The 15,769-nt window shown below is 43.1% G+C and overlaps 2 protein-coding genes across 2 annotated transcripts; both read right to left on the minus strand.

Annotated features, from left to right (window-relative positions):
- Positions 1 to 1,260: 1,260 nt before the first annotated feature.
- LOC101654106 (keratin-associated protein 3-3-like) lies at positions 1,261 to 1,554 on the minus strand. The gene has a single exon (XM_004707459.1). It carries the CDS (start codon positions 1,552 to 1,554, stop codon positions 1,261 to 1,263), a length of 294 nt encoding a protein of 97 aa, XP_004707516.1.
- Positions 1,555 to 13,408: 11,854 nt separating this feature from the next.
- Positions 13,409 to 13,717, minus strand: LOC101647543 (keratin-associated protein 3-1). The gene has a single exon (XM_004707146.1). It carries the CDS (start codon positions 13,715 to 13,717, stop codon positions 13,409 to 13,411), a length of 309 nt encoding a protein of 102 aa, XP_004707203.1.
- Positions 13,718 to 15,769: the final 2,052 nt, after the last annotated feature.

Raw genomic sequence — 15,769 nt, forward strand, 5'->3', positions numbered from 1 at the left:
TCCTGCAGCACAGTGGATTTTAGATTTTGACTTGAGATATACACGTGTACATACACCCTCATGAACACACACACACACACACACGTATGCAGTCTCTAGGCTGGCTGAGGGATAATGTCTGGAAGGTAAAACAAAGTGGGTCGGCATGTTTAATCAGGGTGTTCACCCTAACTCTCAGGACATCACTGAGAAGTGTTGTCATTCTATTGAGTACTGCGGGAGAATTCTCCTACCGCACTGAGTTATGGTGACAAGGGAAAAATAGGCTCCTAATATCGTCCTATTAAAATGGACCTCTTTGGGTTCTCTCTAAGGAAAAATGAAGTCAAAATTGGCAAGCCCCCTAAAGGACCCCGATCTTAAATGGAATACCGTATCACCTCAGTCACTGGGTCGATTACAATTAGATCTATTACTGTTAGATGGGATGGTTCAAGAATCTCATCCTTCATTTCTCTGAATATTTTAACTGAATACCCTACTGTATTCAGCTTCTATCAATATTTGAGGCTGTATGCTATGTGGCAGAAAGTACTACTCACCGGTTTTGGAAATACAAGAGATTTCATTCTGGTCTTAGGTACTAACTTTACGACTTGGAGAATGCTGAATGACTCATCAGGGTTTAATTTTTCTCCTCACTTGATACTGGTGTAGCGACCAAATGAATACAAAGTGATTTGCCTAGGACAGTGTAAGTAACTAATTATTGACGTGTCCCAAATTGTGTTTGTCTGAGAAACAGGGTAGAAGAGAGGGTGAACACATTGGACAATTTAAAGTTAGCAAGGTCATGCCAAGTCCTTCCTTGAATAGTTTCTCTTTTAAAATAAAGTTGATTACCTTCTACTTGTCTTTATTTTTTTTAGTGAGAGAAATATACCAAAAACTCTGAACAAACAACATTTCCTGCCAGAGAAATAAAGTTTATTGGAAAGCCCATGAAGAAATATTTTTACCTTTATGGAAACAGACAATACTAGAAATAAGATCCAAGTAACAGCATGATAAAGAAAATATAATTTGAAGTCTTAAAGATTTTTTTTGATAATAGTTGATACTCATCTGCCCCAATAAACCAAAATAATCATTCAGCTAAGTAACCATGATGAAATATCTTGGTTTCCTTTTCATTAAAATAAAAAGGACTGGGTTTTTCATATTTGAGGGGCCTGTGATACACCGCTGAGGCAGGTAAACACGGACTAGACAACTCCTGGGGTCTCTGTTGTCCAGCACAGACCAAGAAGTCCTGGCTGATCAGCAGCTTGGGAGGCAGGGGTCACAGCAGGGCTGAGTGAAGGTGGTGAGATTGAAGGTCTCCAGGCCTGGGGCTGGATGGCAGGAGTTGAGCAGGAAGCAGGTGGGCACACAGGGCTGAGGGATGTGGCAGGGTGGGGGGCAGTTGTCACAGCAGGTTGGCTCGAGCAGCCAGGTTGTGTGTGGGCAGGTGCTGGGCAGGCAGACTCCGCAGCGGCAGCACTTGTCAGAGGAGCAGATGGTGGTGGCCGGGCCGGTGGGGATGCTGCAGCAGCGGGGAGCACAAAACACCATGGCGGTGGGGATCTGAGCTGCTTTGGGGTTCTTGGGAAGAAAGATGAGGTGTCTGTGGGGCAAATGTCTCCTCTTACCTTGAGAGTCTTATATACCCTCCCTAATGGGTGTTGGTCCAACCCGAAAGATTCCTATCCTTATTTTTGTTTATGACACTTTAAAAAAAATCTAGATCCTTTGATCAGTTTGGCATTTGCTTGCCCATTAAGAATTCTAAGCTTCCTTAAATGGTGCTTTTGACTCATTGATCTGTCATCTTTTGGTCACAAGATGGTCACATTTTACCTTCAGAGGGTCCTGGCCTGCTAAAAAACTGTCATGATTTATGAGTAATCCCTTTAAGTGACAATTCAGCTGTAGTTTCTAAGGCTAAACGCTTCTTGTCATTTTTTGTTTTTAAGTTTTGAATAATATGCATAGCATGATGTAATTTTTCAAAATTACTAATATCAGAACTAGTGACTCACGTGATTAATAGGGGCATTTTCTACCCAGTAACGTCAACAAGGAGATGGCTACTTATAGATGAGTATAGCATATAGCTATGTGCATCTCAGACATATTTATCTGGTTGGTTGGTTGCTTAATTCAGGTTCTAGTGTACAGAATGCTATAGACGAAGCAATCCTTTTCTTAATAACTCCTCAGTGGATTTTTGAAAATTGTATTGCTCTATGTTTTTTGAAGAGTCTTTATTCTCCTCGGGACACCAGTCTTCTAGTGAGACAAAATATAAATTCTCTGAAATAAAAGATCCACTTCATTGCAACACTTCACTAAACATACAATGAAAAGAAAACTACCTTGGTCTTCATTCATTTTCATTCCATTCATATACTTAAAAAAATCATTTTCTTGGGGGCTCTCACAGCTCTTATAACAACCCATACATCCATTGTGTCAAGCACATATGTTGCCATCATCATTTCCAAAACATTTTCTTTCTACTTGAGCCCTTGGTATCAGCTCCTCATTTCCCCCACCACCACCTTTCCACCCTTGTGAACTCTTGATAATTTATAAATTATTATTATTTTACATCTTCCACCATCCACTGTCTCCCTTAACCCATGTTTCTGGTGTTTGTCACCCTGGGTGTATGTTATATATCACTCATTGCGATTGGTTCCCCTTTTCTACCCCCACCTTCCCCTACGCTCATGGTGTCCCTACTCCCACTACTGTTTCTGAGAGGTTTATCTGTCCTGGGTTCCATGTGTTAGGAGCTCTTATCTGTACCAGCGTACATGCTCTGGTCTAGCCAGATTTGTAAGATAGAACTGGGGTCATGATAGTGGAGGGGGGAAGGCATTAAAGAACTACAAGAATGTTGTATGTTTCATCAGTGCTATACTGCACCCTGACTGGCTCATCCCTTCCTTGTAACCCTTCTGTGGGGGATGTCCAATTGTCTACAGATGGGCTTTGGGTCTCCACTATGACCCACCTCCTTCACATTGATATGATTGTTTGTTTTGGGTCTTCTGATGCCTGATACCTGATCCTGTCAACTCATGAGCACACAGGGTGTTGTGCTTCTTCCATGAGGACTTTGCTGCTTCCCAGCTAGATGGCTGATTATTTAACCTCAAGCCTTTAAGACCCCAGATGCTATATCTTTTGATAGCCGGGCACCATTAGCTTTCTTCACCACGTTTGCTCATGCACCCATTTTGTCTTCAGTGATTGTGTCGGGAAGAATGCCGAGCTATTAGAACAAAGTGTTCTTGCATTGAAGGAGGAGCTTGAGTAGAGGCCCAATGTCTGTCTGCTACTTTAATACTCAACATATAAATATATGTACATAGGCCTATATCCCTATTGTTATATATATTTACATATGTACGTACTTGTATTTATGCTTCTATAAATGTCCTTTGCCTCCTAGTTCTTTCCTCTATTTACTTTCACTTTCCTCCTATCCCATTATGATGTTTGGCCTTCAGCCTTCAATCGGCTCTCAGTAATTCCTCTCGGCTACATTGCACTTGATCAAACCCCAGCAGGCATTCTACACTCTCCTTGCCATCACTTTTAGATCACTTGTTGTTCTCTTGTCCTCGGGTTTGTTGGCTCCCCCGCCCTACCCCCTCCCGGTCCCCTGTAGTCCCGGAATCATTAGTCCCACTGTTTTCTTCTCCAGATTGTTTATTCTGCCTATCTTATATAGATAGACATGCAAAAAAAATAACATACAAAAAAACAAAACTCTGTCTGTTGACCCTTATGAGCATTTTCTGATCGAGTCTGATGAGGTACCAAGTCCTGCTCCTAAGTCTATATCTTCAGTGCTGTCCTCTGTAGTGTATTCTTCTGGGGAGGGGGTCCACATAGCTAGGATTGGGGCCAGCTGAGCAGTCCTCTCTGTTAGTTTGCTGCTTCACGCCAGTATGTTACCTTTATGTCTTGGCACACCGAGTTGAGGTCTGGACCCTCTCTCCCTTTCCTGTGGACACATAAACAATACCCTGCCCATGAGAGGGTTACTGCCCTGTTACCCCCAAGATGAAAAAGGAACTGAAAGGAGAAACTATAAATTTTGTATTTGATCGTCTTTTCAGAAAAACAATGGATTATGGAAAGAAATCTAATCCAAAAGGATGTAGGACTGTGAGATTAATGAAAATGTTTCACTGACTCACTCCCTACTTTACATGCTGATTTGCTTTCATATCTTGAGTCTTCACTTAGGTTATAAATTCCATGGAAGAATGCCATATACAACATTCTTCAACTCTGTTGGCCTTACTTTATAGTTCCAGAGTTGGTAGATGAAGAGATTATACTGGATAATGTCCGGTGTGTAATACTCCCTGATTCCAACATCTTTACTTTCCTCCCCAACCAAACTTCAATTGTAGAGTCTAAATGACACAGTAATTTGTGCATGGAGAATGACTGCTGAATAAACACATGGTACTGATTCCTTGGTAGGTCTGACAAGACATTAGAGCAGTGGTTCCCAACCTTCCTAATGCCGTGACCCTTTAATACAGTTCCTCATGTGGTGGTGACCCCCAACCATAAAATTATTTTCGTTGCTACTTCATCACTATCATTTTGCTGCTGTTATGAATTGGGCAACCCCTGTGAAAGGGTCGTTCGACCCCCAAAGGGAGTCACGACCCACAGGTTGAGAACGACTGCATCAGAGAGAAATAGAATACTCTGTTTATGAGAGGACAAAGCTGACTTCAACAAATAAGTGTAAAATGCTGGTGTCATTAAAAGCCATTGTTAAGCCTCATACATTTTATATATGAAGGACTTACTGGTAAAGTTAGTTTGATGTTTGCTCAGTTATTGGTGTTTAGCACTGGTCACATCAAACAAAATCTCATAGGTGCTTTGCACATGTGTCCTTCCTCGTATTGTTTCTTTGGCCCAAAATACCCTTCACTAATTCTCGACCTTCCAAATTACGGTCATTACTGAAGCTCAAACTTGGGCAGGCTTCCTAGAGGAACTTGGTGATGATGTCTTCGTGTTTCTATTCTTTTCTCTCTTCTCCCAACACGTGCTGCTGCGTACTTTCATGCCGCCCTTGTTTCACTCTGTTCTTTAGATAGTCTATCATTTAAACGTGTCTTCCTCACTATCTACGACCCTTGAAAGTGGTTAGCATGATCTTTGCTGTCTCTCTCAAGCCCCTAGAACACATCCTGGCACATAGTAGGTGTTTGATGAACATTGATTGGATTTGATTAAACTGAAATACAGATTAGAATAACAAAAAATATATATTTTAGAAAAGCCATCTCAACTAGCTCTATCTAATCAGAGTGGTTTGTTCCATTTAAGTCCTCTAGATTTGTCAGTTTTGCCTCTGAACTTCCACCTAAGAGACAATAAGAAATGAAGCTCAACTCCATTCTGAGAGTTTCTTCTTAGAGCAAGCCCAGTTTCAATGTTTCTGTTTTTCAGCCTCTTTAAGGAAATATGTAAAGTTAAAGTTACTGAAAGAGACAGGAAAAATAAAAATTATATACTGAATTTGGAATTTAAAAAGGAATCTAAAGAAGCCTAGGATATTTGACTGGTAGACAATTTGTCCAGGTATTTAAATATCCCTATGAGCTCTTCTTTGAGCTATGAGATTTATGTTGATGTCATCAGAAAGTGTAATTCTGCTGGATTTATTTATAGGCTTATGATGCACGCGTGTCAGGAGTCACTGCATAATTATGGTCTTAAACACTGAGACGGTGCATAGTTTGGGGAGCCGTGTTTATTTAGTTTTCAAGTCAGGTGGTCCATAGTAGTACTTTTCCCACTTCCCATTTGAACTCAGCCCTCAAAAATATGAAGAAAAAAAAGTCCTTCGGCAAAACTAAAGTCAGCGCATTTTCGTTCAGAGCTTCCCAGTGTATACCATGTTCAGCACAGCCCTTGATGACAGTTGAAGATTCTCGGGGCAGTGGGGGAAGGGTCTGTGCTCCTCTTTGACTAACAGCAAGGTGGTTCGCACTCCCGGGGCTGGATGCAGGTTGTGACAGAGATCCCGCTCAGGTTTGGAGTCGGGTGGCCGTTGTTGAGTAGCCAGCACGATGGCATATAGGAGTCGGGCGCACAGCAGGGTGGAGGGCAGGTGTCACAGTAGGTGGGCTCAAGAAGATTGAGCTCATGGGGACAGGTGCTGGGCAGGCAGGCTCCACAGCGACAGCATACATCAGAGGAGCAGATGGTGGTGGCGGGGCCAGTGGGGACGGTACAGCATTCTTGGGGAGGAGACTCACAGCAAGACACGATGGCAGCGGATCATCAGGTTGATGTTGCAAAGGAGGATTTTCTTCTACCGAGTTGTCCTCTGTGAGTCTTTTATATCCATCTGTCTCAGGGGACATGGCTTCTATCTCTCCGAAGGTTTCCTTGTTATTGTCCGTAGAGTCCCCCACAAATAACTCACTAACTTCTTATTCATAAACTCTCCTCTAGCTTTGTTTGGTTGGGTGGCTACATTCAAACTTGTTTCCTGTTGCAGTTTCAAAATGGCGTCTCCGTTGACTCAATCACATGTCAATCCATGTGCATCTACCAAGACTCTCTTCTTTTTTACCTGTCAGATTTTGTTCTTACATATGATTACAGCTGAGTGTAAACAAGCAAGTCTCTGAGAACTTGAAAAGACACGATCCTTTTTAAATGCATATCTTGTATACAGATATTTGAGAAATCAAAACCTATAGGATTTCCCCCCAGTAGATTCATCTTGCTATTTATTCATGGATTTGCGTGCATGCATGAATATTAAAGATCAGCAGCATGACCTTGATCGGGAAGTTCAGAGACTTGACAGATAATTTACGCACCAATCTACTCTTTTCATAAATGTGCAATTATATATAGACTTAAGTGACCCCCTCCCCTCAATCTTACAAGGGAGTTTGGTAGTTTTCACTACATGTGGGAACAGAGTAAGCAGAGGTCGATGAGAATATATTTTGGCTAAAAAAGGAACTTTCATTTCTTTGCCAAGCAGCATGAAAAGTTCTCCCATCTGAAGAACAAAACCAAACTACCAGCCCACCTGCTCCATTTTAAAAAACCATTACTGAAGTCAATAATCTATCTCGTTTTTTTAAAAAAAAAAACATTCCAAACATTTCAATTTAATTATAGGGTTAACGGTCATAGCTAAAGCTAGTATATAGGTACAATAAAGGGCACTGATCAATAAATTCATTCATAATGAATCAAATATTGATTAAGTACTTATGTTCTGAACAAGGATCTCTGGTGCAGTGACCACCTGGTGTCTGAGAGGTTGGAAGCTAGAATCTACCAGCCGTCCCTCTGGATAAAGCGTTGGAAGTCTGCTTCTGGAACGATTGCTCCCTGTGAGCCCGGTCGGGGACTTCTGCTCTGTGCTACCCGGTCACCCCGAGGGAGAATCAGCTCGATGGCAACTGGTTGGGGCTTTTGTTTTAGGTTCTGAGCAGAATGGTGGGATCAGAAAAAGTACACAGTCTGATGGAAGAGGTTAGAAGTCTCATCGCATGTGACCCCAACAACATATAATTAGGTACTTGACGTAATAGAAGGAGTTTGGAGTTAGGTTTAACTCCTGATTTAACTTTCAAGCTGTGAGAACTAGAGCAAGTGACTTAGTTTCTTTGGGCTTCAGTTATCTCAATTATAAATTCTGGGAAAATAATAATTACCTATTATAGTCTTAATATAAACGTTAACTAAATATTAAGTGAGATTACTTATGAAAACCATTTAGCATTAGGTATGAAACAATAGAGCCCATGCTAAATGGTAGTTTCTTCTCTGGGTACCATGAGGATTATGGTAACAGGAACTACAATGAACGAGTCATGAAGTGGCCAGCGCGGTCTTCATGGAGCACGGGGCTAATCGTTTGGTATCAGAAATGCTTACCAGAGAGGCAAGGACATTTCAGACAAAGAAACCAATGACGTTGAGACTGATCAGCCTCTATTTTCAGCTCTCACTCTTGTTAGAATGAGCCTTTTGTGGGTCCTTTGTACCTTTTCACACCCCGTAACTTGTGCTGGTAGGTGCTGTCAAGCCAGGTCCTACTCGTAGCGATCCCACGTACAACAGAGCCGACACCTGCCAGGTCCTGGGTTCTCCTCCCAGTTCATGGTACATCTGAGGCGCTGTGACAGGCATTGGGTCAATTCATTTTACTGAGTTTTCCACGTTTCCCCCTAACCCTTGTGCTTCACCAAGCATGATGTCTTTCTTCAGGGATGGGCCTCTCCGGCTAACATGTACAAAGTACGTGAGCATTCTGGTTGTACTTCTTCCAAGACAGATTCCTTTGTTCTTCTGGCAGGTTTGGTCCTTTCAAAATTCCGGAGTGCCCACGGGTTGCAGCGTCCTCTGTAGCTCTTTATGCTCCGTATAGTCACATGTCTTTGCATAGTCAATGAACCGCAAGTAAAGATCTCTCTGATATTTTCTGCTTTCAGCCCCAATCCATCTGACATCAGCAATGAGACCGCTCACTCCGCTCCATCTCCTGAATTTTTGAAAGCTCCCGGTCAACAATGCACTGCTGCATCTATTTTTGAAGGGTCGCCAGCAAAACCTTACTTTGTTGTGATATTAAAGATACTGTGCAGTCATTTCCTCATTCTGTTGGGTCAACTTTTTTTGAATAGGCACAAATATGTGTATCTTCTAGTCTGTTGCCTAGGTAGTTTTTGCCCACATTTTGGGGGCATAGATAAATTAGTGCTTCATCAGCTGATGGAAACATTCCAATTGGTCTTCCATCAGTTCCTGGAGTCTTACTTTTGGCCAACACCTTCCGTGCAGTGTACACTTCTTTAATATGACTTGTTCTCGATCATATGCTACCCTCTGAAATGGTTGAATGCCGATGAGTTCTTTTGGTACAAGGATTCTTGTTCTTTCCATCTTCTTTTGATGCTTCTTGCACTGTTTAATATTTTACCCACAGAGTCCTTCAATATTTCAACTCGAGCCTCAAATAACACCCATAGGTACCCATAGCACTTAAAAAAATTACCGGTAAATCATTTTATTGGCCCCATAGAATTTTACTGTGCCTTAACCAAACAACCACCAAAACCCTCTTATGGAGAAGTCGGTGAAGGCTTACATAGCAAATCAACTTCCCGCTTAATAACTCATGGGCGTTTTATGTCATGTCCTTGGTGGAAATTCCCCCATCGTGACACCCCTTCTCGAGCTTCCTCCTGTTCCCATTCCTCCTCCGTTCTCCATCCTTCCTGCCTTTACAACTTCGTCCTTGGGCAAATGCTGTCCTTTTTTCACCTCAAACGGCTGGTTATTCTAAGGCATGTCTACCTCCTCCGTGTTCTCATTTACCTTATCAGGCTGTTAGGGGTTGGGTTGAGAATTGAACCATCAAACGCATTCCAGGCCTCAAGGGTGATTACAGGGCCATAGTTTTGTGTTCCATCAACAAAGAACCCTAGTCTTTTTTATGGCTATGAATTTTGTTCTCTATATATTTTTTCTCCTGCTCTCTCTAGGCTCTTCTGATGGAATCCCTTTCAGGTGGTCAGTCATTGTAGCTGGGCATCAGCCAGCGCTTCTTATCTCAGGGTCTCGGAAGCTGAGATTCATCTGGCCTGTTAGCACTGGACTCCTGCTTGCACGGGTCTCTTATTTGCTTCACGTGTATTTCTCTGGGCAGGGAGAAGCGATTAGCTGCACCCTAGATGCCTACTCACGAACTTTTAAGACCCTACTTGTAACTCACCAAAATGGGACTTAGAACGGCGGTTCTCAACCATCCTCATACCACGACCCTTTCATACAGTTCCTCATGTTGGGGTGACCCCCCCGCCAACATAAAATTATTGTTGTTGCTACTTCATAACTGTAATTTTGCTACTGTTATGAACCAGGCGACCCCTATGAAAGGGTCATTCGACCCCGAAAGGGGTGGAAACCCACAGGTTGAGAACCTCTGTCTTAGAGCATTGTCTTTGTGGATGGTGTTAGGCCAATTGACCTTGGTAATTCCCAAGATCACAGTTCTCGGCCCCCAGCCCAGTGGCTCATTCCTGCAAGAAGTTTGATTATGGCTAAGAAGTTTTCATCACTCTTTGCACTCTGCCCTACTATACTCACGGACATGTGTAACACAGGTAAATGAACTCACAACCCTCAAGTCGATTTTGACTTATAGCAACCCTCTAGGTAAATACATGTAGACCTATCCTCTGTCAAACCTACATCTATCCGTATGCACAATGACATTATCCTTCCCACATCTGTTCTGTCTGTTGATGCATCCGTGCATAGATCATTGTTCGTACAGAATTGTATATGTAGTAGTATTGATCTTTGTTGCCTTTAACTCTTGTATTCCTTGAACTATATTCCTTTGCCTACATGATTTTTTGCTGACCTCCCTCTTATTACATATTGCCTTAGACAATAATGACTAATATGTGAAATGCCTCATAACACAGGTGACCCTGGAGGATATTAAGCTGAGTGAAGTAAATCAGTCACAAAAGGACAAATATTATATGCGACTACTGTTATCAAAGGTCAGCACATTCTTTGATGGTTACAAGGGATGGGAGGGGGAAGGAGGGTATATTTGCTGTATCTTTATATACTCAAATCAGTTCTTTTGATAAGGTCACAACCCACTTAAAGTCAGGGACCGTGTCTTCTTCATCGGCATTTCTCTAGTGTCCTGCATCCTCAAATAAATGGAGTGAGTCAAATAGATATTTAGGGAAGAGAAAATAAAGGTAACTGGCATTTATTGAATGTTTCTGAATCATGTTTAGTCAGGAAAGAAACAAACAATAGAAAAAACCACTTTGCATTTACGATAGGGAATTGATTAAGGAGCCCGGGTGACTGGTATCGGGTGTTAAGTGTTGGGCTGCTGACCCAAAGGTCAGCAGTTTGAAGCCACCAGTCGCTCTGCAGGAGAAAGATGGAGTTTCCTGATCCTGTAAAGGGTTATAGCCTGAGAAACACGAAGGGGAAGATTTACTCTATCCTAAAGGGTTACTATGATTCGGAATCAATTTGATAACAACAGTAGGTTTGGTTTTTGGCTAGGAAATTGACTCGGCAGGTGGAAGACTGAAAATGCACACACGGAACACGGAGGCAGCACAGTTATCCGCTCCTGGCGCTAGGGCCGGGATAAGAAGAAGAAGGGAAACATTCCATCAACTTCTCACTGCCCTGGGCTTGATGCTCACTCAAGTGGCCCTGTACATAACGACCCCTGTGGGCTTCCAAGACTGCAAATGGTGTGTGTGATGTATATCATTTAAAACACCGAGAATATTAAATCCAAAGAAAATCAGAAAGCGATACACACTAGAACAAGTTAAAAAGGAGTCAAAATTAAAAACAGATGGTCAGATGTTAAATTTTAAGCCAACTATCTCTACAGGAATCCATCTTTCCAGTGCACTCTGTCTGAGGGCCAAAGTATTTACATTTGATCTTCACACTTGAGCTTGAGACAGAAATGAGGCTCAGGTTATTATTCCCATGGTGATGATGATGCGGGAAGCAAGGCTGAGACAAAGGTTGCCAGCCCAAAGGACTAAGGCCAGTCCAAGCAAACAATCAACGAGGTTTCACGCTGGGCACTTTCTGCAAAGGACTTAGCTGCATTTGGACTTTTCCAGGACAACAAAAAGATAAATGAATGGAGGTTGTAAAAGTTTTGTTGTGAGAGGACTTGTGTGTTTATGCATCAAAAACTAACCATTTCTGGTGGTTAGAGAACACTGTACTGTTGACTGATAGCTTAATTTTTTTCTTTTTTAATGGCATGACATGACACATAAGTTGGGCTAGTAAACTTGTGAATGTAGTTATGACTAATGTAAAGCAAGCATATGCAGGGGAGCAAGGCATACACCCAGTGCCAATGTCCTTTCAAAGTGTATTGTTATGGAAGATCACAAATCTCAAGAGATGAATATACATAGATCCAGTGTGTATGCACCACACACACACACACACACACACACACATTTATATCTCTCTCCAGTAAATATATGAGGGGGCTTCAAAACAGTCATGGAGCAATAGAGTTAGAAAACAACAGAATTTTCTCACAGGAGTTGTGAAGCTTGCATTCATCGCTCTCTACAGAAATACATCTTTGTATTTATATGGATTGTGTTTGTAGGTGCTGCTGGGGTGGTTCTGACTCACAGTGACATCATGTCTAACCGAAGGAAGCCCTGCCGGTCTTGGGCCATTCCCCCAATTGTTGCTATGTTGGAGCCCCTTGTTGGGGTCTTCCTCTCAGGGGGTTTTCCTCTTTTGGGATGCCCCTCTACTTTACCAAGGATGATGTCCTTCTCCAAAATTTCTTTTCCTGATAACTTACTCAGAGTCCATGATTCAAAAATCTCATCATCCTTGCTGCTAAGGAGAAGACTGGCTATACTTTCAAATCTGGCAGTTCATGGTGGATTCTGTGGTGTGTGTGTGTGTGTGTGTGTGTGTGTGTGTGTAGGTATCTGTATGGAGACCCATATGCACATTGACCTTCCCAGGGGTGTCCCCTTTTGAGCTTGAAATGCCATGGGTGACATGGATGAATGGGGTCAACATTGTCTGTGTGCACCAGCAAACGGATCCCTTTTAGTGGACGAAAGAAGAAAGCAAAATAGATGTCAATGAATTTTAAAAGGAAGGATATATCTGTTAAGCACTCCCTAGACATCTACGCAGTGCTCACCACATCGTACGCCTTCAGCAGTGTCTGCTGAATAAGCAATGACTGGACGTCCTGCGGTGGTGCGCACAGGTAAGCATTGGCTACTCATTGGAAAGTTAGGTGCCTCCCAAGAAAGGCCTGGTGGTCTGACCCTGACAGGCCACCCTCTCTGAAAGCCCTTGGTGCAGTTCGTTGCTGAAGCACACGGGGTTACCAGGAGTCAGAACTGACTGGACAGTCATTGGTGTCACATGACTGCCTGGATTTTTGTACATGTCAACATTTCACAAAGGGTCAGCATCTAGTTGTTAAGAAATTCTACCATCAGGTTAATCTTGGGTGGTGTGATAAGCGGTGACTGTTCAGGTTTAGACAGGGGTTCCACTTTCCTGAAGTGGAAACATGAGACAAAGTAGTCACAAGGCCATATTTGCTAAGTCAGAATGAAGTTTATTCACTGGTCAAAATAGGTATTTCTCTCAGAGCAGAGAAGTAGCTTCAAAGACAGAAAGATAGTCTCCAATTCTACCCACAGGGGCAAAGAATTGCGACGTGGAGCAGATTCGTGAAAGCACATGGGAACTGACGTAGGCAGACTCCAGTGTCGAAGGTCAGGTGGCTGGTACGTTGGCCGGCAGCCACATCACTGAGGTTCAGCAAAGATGTCCCTGGTTAACAGCAGCTGGGCACGCAGGGATTCTCACAGCAAGGCTGAGTGTGGGTCGTCAGGTCGATGCCAAACAGCCCGGGAGTTGGGTGGCAAGAGTGGAGCAGCCAGCAAGTTGGCACATAGGTGTCAGGCTCACAGCAGGGTGGGGGGCAGGGGTCGCAGCAGGTGGGCTGGAGGAGGCTGATGTCATGGGGGCAGGTGCTGGGCAGGCAGACTCCGCAGCGGCAGCACTTGTCAGAGGAGCAGATGGTGGTGGCTGGACCAGTGGGGACGCTGCAGCAGCGCTGGGAAGCGATTCCACAGAAGGCCATGTTGACAGGAGTGGGGTTTGGTTTGGTTGGGAAGAGAAGTGTCCTGGTGTCTCAATGCTTCTCGCTTCGCAGCCGGCTCTTATATACCCCCCTCCCTGGGCGTTGGCCCATGACCAAGATTTCTTTCCCTGTGTTTCAGTATACAGCAATCGCCATAAAAACTGTCTAATTACTTAAGTGTTTATGACCTGGGACACCTTCCTCACTCCATAAAAGGGGTTTAGGTTGTTTTGTTGTCAAATTAGGACTCGTCACAATGGCTATTGGTCACTGCCAGCAGAGCTTCATGTCAGCCTTCAAAGGCACCGAGTCATTATCTTCTAATCATTAAACTCCACTAATGGTGGCTTGGTATGCTTGGCATCTCTAAATCTTCCCCATGTTTTGGGGTCTACTTTTCAGATGATGGGATAAGTAAGCTCTTTAATTCTTCTTTTACCAGCAACCAAAGATTCTCTGTGATAATTGAGGGCCTCTCGCGGGGAAAAGTGATCCAATTTTATATTTCTTGTTTTTGTCCATACAAAAAGGTGAGTTAAGTTCAACAGATAAAAATCTATACAGAAATTGCTATCGGTTCTTTGTCTAGAAGCACTTTCTAACAGCGCCGTACATGATGGCTTCTTCTCCATCATTTTCATAACTCAGCTCAACTCACCGCCAGGGAGTCGATGCCGACTCACAGCGACCCTTTCGGGTGGGGTAGAACTGCTTCTTTGAGCTTCTGAGACTGCAAATGTTTAAGGGAGTAGAAAGCCCCTTCTTTCTCTCTTGGACCACCTGTTGGTTTTGAATTCCAGCCTTGTAAATCGCAGCCCAACTCGTAACCACTATTGCTACAGAGGCTCCTGTCCAACTCATTGCAAGCAGCTGATCCCAACTCACAGCGACCCGATAGGACCGAGTAGAACTGCCCCCTTTGGGTTTCAGAGCCATTAAATCTGACTGGAACAGCAAGCCTCATCTTTCTCCAAGGCAGCTGGTGGGTTCAAACCCCTGACCTTGTGATTAACAGCTAAAGCCTGCACGGTGACCGTAGTAAATATCCTTTAGAACTCCATCTAGTAGGGCACTATTATGACTACTTCTTAGACATAACCAGACACCTGGTGGGTCTAGGTGCCTGGGCTTGAAGGATTAGGACCATACTTTTGTGGGACATGTTGGGTATGTTCCACATCCTCATCTGGTGAATCGTATCTGGGGTCTTAAAGCATGTGAATAACCACAACTATGATCTATACTCATTCAGGGCAAACGAGAAAGGAGGCACTCAAAGGCAGAAAGAAAAAGGCAGTCTATAGGGCTAATAGTATACAGGAGTCATGGTCTCATCTACCCCGACACTAGAAGAACTAGATGGTGCCCAGCTCTTTTGACTGATGTTGGGATCTGGGCTACAATAGATAGACCCTGATAGACTGGGAGGACATAGTGAGCAAATTCCCAAAGACAAAGAAACAAACCACTACAACAACCCAAACCCACACTTCCTGGCCCAGTTGAGACAGGTGAACTGCCGAGACTATTGCTCTAAGTTCCTATTTTAAACCATTGATACACCTTGATAAAACATTGATAAATGTTTGGGAAATATTGGATGATTCTCTGGCAGTCGTTTCAGAACCTTTAACATACTTTAATATAAAGTTCTCCATGCCTTATCTAGAAAGATATACAGCATCTATGTCCTCGCAAGCCTGCTTGACCAGGAGATTCTTTAGGATCACAGATCCGCTTCGTGGAACTGGGTCCTAAGAATCACATTGAAGAGATCTAACAATGTGTAGAGGCTCTGTTGAAAAAGGAAATTTCTAAATTATATTGCAAAAAACCTCAACGATTACTGCTATAGAATCGATTCTGCTCCACAGTGACCCCATAGGACAAGGTGACATGACCCCCATAGGTTTCTTTCTTTTTTAAAAAAAAATCATTTTATTAGGGGCTCATACAACTCTTACCACAATCCATACACACATCAATTCTGTAAAGCACATTTGTACATTCATTTTCCTCATCATTCTCAAAACATTTGCTCTCCACTTAAGC

This window comes from Echinops telfairi, unplaced genomic scaffold, assembly GCF_000313985.2.
Source record: "Echinops telfairi isolate 266 unplaced genomic scaffold, ASM31398v2 ScPeMD7_7458;HRSCAF=8496, whole genome shotgun sequence".
NCBI lineage: Eukaryota > Metazoa > Chordata > Mammalia > Afrosoricida > Tenrecidae > Echinops > Echinops telfairi.

Coding starts and splice junctions, on each gene's coding strand:
- LOC101654106 (XM_004707459.1), bottom strand. CDS start 1,554: ATGGTGTTTTGTGCTCCCCGCTGCTGCAGCATCCCCACCGGCCCGGCC.
- LOC101647543 (XM_004707146.1), bottom strand. CDS start 13,717: ATGGCCTTCTGTGGAATCGCTTCCCAGCGCTGCTGCAGCGTCCCCACT.